The sequence below is a fragment of the Vipera berus genome, assembly GCF_964194415.1.
Source record: "Vipera berus genome assembly, chromosome: 9".
NCBI classification, from domain to species: domain Eukaryota; kingdom Metazoa; phylum Chordata; class Lepidosauria; order Squamata; family Viperidae; genus Vipera; species Vipera berus.
Genome location: NC_138212.1, coordinates 1,912,871 through 1,918,803, shown reverse-complemented (window position 1 = coordinate 1,918,803; position 5,933 = coordinate 1,912,871). Strand labels below are relative to the sequence as shown.

General features: G+C 58.1%; 1 protein-coding gene across 1 annotated transcript; it reads left to right on the top strand.

Annotated features, from left to right (window-relative positions):
• The first annotated feature begins 2,679 nt into the window (after positions 1 to 2,679).
• On the top strand, positions 2,680 to 5,434 carry IRF2BP1 (interferon regulatory factor 2 binding protein 1). Its single transcript, XM_081335111.1, has one exon. The coding sequence runs from the start codon at positions 2,878 to 2,880 to the stop codon at positions 4,729 to 4,731; it is 1,854 nt and encodes a 617-aa protein (XP_081191237.1). The 5' UTR covers positions 2,680 to 2,877; the 3' UTR covers positions 4,732 to 5,434.
• The last annotated feature ends 499 nt before the right edge of the window (positions 5,435 to 5,933 follow it).

Here is a 5,933-nt window from a genome sequence, read left to right as displayed (position 1 = left end):
GGAAACGAACCGGCTGATGATGATTTGGAGGCTTTGCAGAGTCCTCAGCCGGGGACCTCTTCTCAGCTGTGTGAGCCCGAGAGTGCGGAGGATGATGACCCACAGCTGGCCCTGTTCAAGGACGCCCGACGCAGGAGGCAGACGAGCAGGGACAAACAAAGAAAGACTATGGGACTCCTCGGGAGGAGGCACAGGGAGACCACGCCCTGAGCTCTCTATAAAAGAAGTGTTTGGGGAGGGGCTAGTTGCTGAAAGCAACTTTTCCGCTTGAGAAGACAAGCTCTTGTGTTTTTGTTAACTGCGTAATTAAATCTTGGCAGAAGCCTTTTAGCCTTGGACGCTTTCCAGACTCTTCTCTTAATTAGGGGTTGCGAGAAGAGGGCTGGTTCAGAACAATATTAGGGTTATGGACTAAAAGTATGTGTTGAACTAAGAATGGGTATGCAAGCTCCTAATTAACAAAAAGTTGTCTTACAGATTGCTTAAACCTTTTTTTTACTCTTTTTATTTGAACTCAAGGATGATTTGGAACTGCGAGACATTTGGCGTGATACATGCAAGAACTATTTCTGATCATAGTTTAGTTTGGTTGGAGATTATTAAGGTTAATAAAGATAGGCGCTTTTGGCGCGTAACTGAGAATTTGTTTAGAAATTAGAGAAAGGTTGGAGAATGTAAATAGTAGGTGAAAGTTTTTTTTCTTTTTTTTTGAAATTAATATGAATAAGGACTGGGATTAAGAAAATCTATTCTGAGTAAAGCTCTTTTTCTGTTTTCCTCTTTTTTTTTACTTTATTTGTAATATTAATATTGTTTGTATTCATTATATATGAGCTAGAGGGAGATAGAATTAATAGTTTATTGTTGATAACATAGGGGTGCTTATGTTTGTTTTTTGATTTTATACCCTGTATTTAGCTCTGGGAAGTCGGGGGGGGGGGGGGAGGAGGGAATGGGGGAGAGGGATAGGGAGGGTTAGATAGGGGTGGGGGAGGGGGGGATTAAAGTCAAAATGTATTGTAAAACTTTTTAAATTAAAAAAAAAAAGATGGAGCCTGCAGCTCCTATGCACAACGCAACGAGGAATTGCGGGTCCGCTAAACCCAGTGTGTTTCCAAGGTTGCCAACTGTGAGATCTTGGGGACTTCAACTCCCAGAATTCCCCTGGCTAGGGGAATTCTGGGAGTCGAAGTCCCCGCACACTTGCCAAGTTTGAAAAACCAGCAGGTTAAAAAGTGCTGAGTCTATTCTCTGCAAGCTAACCACAGCGGGGCCAGCAAGTCAGCTCTGTGGCTGAAAGTTAACCCTGATATTTGCTCTGGCTGTGTGAAAAGTTATGCTTGCATCATCACTGCCTCTTCCTTGTGGAGTTTACGGGGGGGGGGGGTGTTCCCCTTTTCCCTGCCTGTTGAGAACCCCCTTAGCAGCACCCCTAAAGTTGAACTTTGAACTGCAGGGAAAGGGAGGGTGATTTGCAAAAGAAAAGGGAAAAAAAGAGGAAGTCGAGCAGCCGGAAATGCACCACAGCCCCACATCCGGACTTGCAAGCCGCTTTGCAAAGTGGGTAATGTATTTTCCCTTTTCCTTAACACTGAAGAACCCAGTTAACTCTTTCTTGGATCTTGGGTATCCTACGTAGGAAGAGCAGGCACAACGTTTTGAGGGGCAGAGACATCCTGAGCCTCGGAACCTGGACCTGCACGTCCCAAAAACAGGCAGCGGTGCCGGTGGAGACAGGACCCCCCATGATAGAAGCTGGAAATTAAATCTGCGACTTACAGGGAAGGTGGCTGTCTGAATCGGTCCTTCGGCAACGGCCGAGTGACAGTTTTTGCACATCTGGAATGTACGGGCAAAGGCAGGAAAGGGAGAAAGTGGGGGATCTTTAGTTCCTGGGGAAAAGAAGCTGTTATAATGACACCCCTACTTTCTTTGTTATTTATTAAAATTCATATGCTGCCCATTGCACAAGATTTACTTGCTTCAATCAACATGGCTTTGGGACCAAAAGAACACCTCTGTGGAGGACGGACAGGGGTGCGAGGATGCCATGAGGCACTGCTGCTTCTCCACTCGATCCTCCCAGGGGAGTGGCTGCTGCGCCCATCATCCCCGGCTAATGCAGCTACTGTACCAAACTCCAATGCAGCACCCAGGCAGCATTTCAATTGGGCGACCCGCTCCCAAGACCCTCTTAGGGGTTCTTAAGTGCAGGGGTCACTACGCTTGGCAACTTGCGGACTTCACCTCCCAGAATTCAACTCCCAGAATCCCCCAGTCAGCTAGCCGCATGTCTCCTGAGGAACTCTGGGAGTTGAAAGTCCACAGGTCTTAAAAGTGCTCAGGTCTGGAGACCCCCGTTTGAGCGCAACCGGTCACCCAAACGCCTCTTTCCCCCCCCCCCCCAGCTCTTTGCCGCACGGGAGGAATGACGGGAGTTGTAGTCCCCCATCTCTGGGACTCATGTGGCTAAGTGGGGGGCTCCAAAAATATCCTCCTATTTTTACTTTTATTGCAAAGCCTCCACAATCCGGGACAGCCCCCCTTCCGCTACCATCAGACGGCAGGGCGGCACGGTCGCCTTTAAGAGCCCCCCCGCCCCGCGAGCCCAGACCGCCTCCCTCCAGTTCCAGGACTACATCTCCCGACAGGCTTCGCGAGGGACTTATGTAAGTTTCTCCATGTAGGAGGGCAGGCGAAGAGAGGGGATTCCCCCCCTTTTTTCCTCCCTCTTCGCCTCGTCTGCCCGCCCGCTCCGGCCTGCCCGCCCGCCCGCCTCCTCCCCGCCCCGCTCGGAGCCCCTTCCCCCCCCCCGCCGCCTCTCTCCGGCGCGGGCGTTTGGGCGGCGGCGTTCCGGCCCGGGGGGCGTCGGCCAAGATGTCTTCGGTGCAGGCGTCCCGCAGACAATGGTGCTACTTGTGCGACCTGCCCAAGATGCCCTGGGCCATGATCTGGGACTTCAGCGAGGCCGTCTGCCGGGGCTGCGTCAACTTCGAGGGCGCCGACCGCATCGAGCTGCTCATCGAGACGGCGCGCCAGCTCAAGCGCAGCCACGCCATGCCCGAGGGCCGCTCGCCGGGGCCGCCGGGCGCCAAGCAGGCCAAGGACGGCGCGGGAGGCGGAGGCGGCGGCGGCGGCGGGACGGCGGCGGGGCTGGAGCGCTACGAGCGCGCCCGGCTGGCCGGCCCCGACTACGCGCTCAGCCCGCGCTTGCCCAACGGGCTGGCCCGCGGCGGCGAGGAGGCGGGCGGCGGGGAAGGCAGCCGGCAGAGCCCGACGGCCCGGCGCGCTCTGGTGGGCCCGGCGCCGCCCGGCCTGGTGCCTCCGCCGGGGCTGATGCTGGCGGCGGCGCGTCCCGCCCCGGGCCCGCTGCCGCTCTCCTCGCCGCTGCTGGGCGAGCTGGCCAAGCCGGCGGCGGCGGCGGCGGCGCGGGCGGGCTACGAGTACGAGAAGGAGAAGGCGCGGCACAGCGAGTGCCTGGCCGAGCTGAACGAGGCCATGCGGGCCCGCGCCGAGGAGTGGCACGGCAAGCCCAAGGCGGTGCGGGAGCAGCTGCTGGCGCTGTGCGGCTGCGCGCCCTTCACGGTGCGCTTCAAGAAGGACCACTCGCTGACCGGGCGCATCTTCGCCTTCGACGCCGCCGCCCGGCCGGGCTACGAGTACGAGCTGAAGCTCTTCGCCGAGTACCCCTGCGGCTCGGGCAACGTCTTCGCCGGCGTGCTGGCCGTGGCCAAGCAGATGTTCCAGGACTGCCTGAAGGAGCCGGGCAAGGTGCTCTCCTCGGGCTACAAGTACCTGGAGTACGAGAAGCGGCACGGCTCGGGCGACTGGCGCCTCCTGGCCGAGCTCTTCACCGAGGCCGTGCGCTACTTCCGCGAGCCGCCCGCACCCGACGCGCTGCCCCAGCAGTTCCTCGACGCCGCCACCGTGGCCGGGCCGCCCAACGTGCTGCTGCGGGCTGCGCCGCCCGCCCGCCCGGGCTTGCGACGCCGCAAGGCCTCCCCGGAGCCCGAGGGGGAGCTGGCGGCCGGGAAGCTGACGGGCGAGGAGCAGCTGCAGCAGCAGCGCCAGCACTGGCTGCCCCCGGGATCCTCAACCGCCGCCGGGTTGTACCCGCCGCCGCCGGGCTTGGCCCACCTGCCCGCCCAGGCCGGCCTGCCCGAGGGCTCCCTGCGCAACGACCCCTCGCCCATCACGGCCCTGAAGAACGTGGCCGACACGCTGGGCGGCAAGGAGCTCAACCCCGTGCACTCCACCACCGCCCGGCAAAACAGCACCAGCCCGGCCTCGCCGGCCGCGTCGGGACCCCACCGCCTGGTGCCCCGCAACGGCGAGCCGGGCCAAGCGGCCACCACCACCTCTTCTTCCTCCTCCTCCTCCTCGTCTTCATCGTCCGGAGCCCACTCTTCCGGGGCGGCCGAGCCCAGCGGCACCCAGAGCGCCCCCGACTCGTCCGGAGGGGCAGGCAGTGCCCCGCTCTGCTGCACCATCTGCCACGAGCGGCTGGAGGACACCCACTTCGTGCAGTGTCCCTCGGTGCCGGGCCACAAGTTCTGCTTCCCCTGTTCGCGGGATTTCATTAAGGCCCAAGGAGCCGCCGGCGAAGTCTATTGCCCCAGCGGGGAGAAGTGCCCCCTGGTGGGCTCCAACGTGCCCTGGGCCTTCATGCAGGGCGAGATCGCCACCATCTTGGCGGGGGATGTGAAAGTAAAAAAGGAGCGCGATCCGTGAAGCTGGCCGAGAGGAGAGGCTACGATCCGGGACGGTGTGTGCCATGGCATGCCCCCTGCCCGCCTTGGCTCCTGCGGCCAGGGCAGGGACTGGAGTAACTTATTCCCCCTCAGACATCCTCTGTAACCCGCTGCGGATTTGCGGGGGGCTGTATATAGTTCTATTTTTAAAATCCTATTTCCATAGCCAGCTTATATCTGAAATCACATCTACGTAACCTACCACAGGGGGAGGGGTGGGCGAGGGTTTGGGCGGATGGACTACTCACTTGCGGGGTGGGAAGGAGAGACCGAAATGTGGGGTTGAAGAGCTCAGAAATCTCTCGGGGCATCTCGCCCGCCACAAAGATGCCACAGCCTACTTCCTCCGATGTCTTGATGTTTGACTCTTCCCCGAACCAAAACTTCTCCAACCCCACATTGGTCCACTAGGTGCTACTTAAACCTGGTTGCAGCTTCACTTGCCACGTTCCCCCGTTCTGCTTTATTCAGAGGCCTCCTCCCCGTTGGATGGCCAGTCTCTGTATGTGTAGTTCTCACGGCCCGGCCATCACAGCTCGTCGCTGGACGCCGTTCTGGATCTGTGCACCTTCGTTGGGAAGTTCAGGAGTCTGAAACTAACTGGGTTTGGATGCTGCGTGGATCCAGGGAGGGGAAGGGAAGGAGGCATGCTGTGTGGGAATGGTTGCGGGGGGGGGGGAGGAGAAGGGGGTCTAGAAAAATAGGAGGAAGCGGTGAAGCAGGAGAAAGGAGAGGGATGGAAAAAGTGCCTCGCGTGTTGATCTTAAAGTTAGGCGGGGGGGGGGGTATTTTTCATACCAAAAGACTAAGCATGCACACCAAAAATAAGGGTTGGGGGGTTTTTTGTTGATAAAATGCAGAATTTGTCAGGTGGAAGAGAGTAGAGAAGGGCCAAGAAGGGCCAGGATTGAGAGGGGTGTGCGGAGGAAACTATGAATACAGACCTAATCCACTGCCACTTACTTTCTCCTGCATGAGCTTCTCCTGAATGAATAAGAGAAGCATAGAGGACACATCTTCAGATGTATTCATACCTTACAGATGAGTAGGGTTTCCACACCCATTCCCCTCAGCCAGCCAAGGCTAAGAATGATGGGTACAGGGGCTCCAATTGGATGGGGGCGCTGCTTGGCCTTGCTCAGGATGGCACTGGGCAAAAGAACAGCCGCACAAGTTCAGTTC

Excerpts from the sequence above, each read along its gene's own strand:
- IRF2BP1 (XM_081335111.1), top strand. The coding sequence starts at position 2,878 with ATGTCTTCGGTGCAGGCGTCCCGCAGACAATGGTGCTACTTGTGCGAC.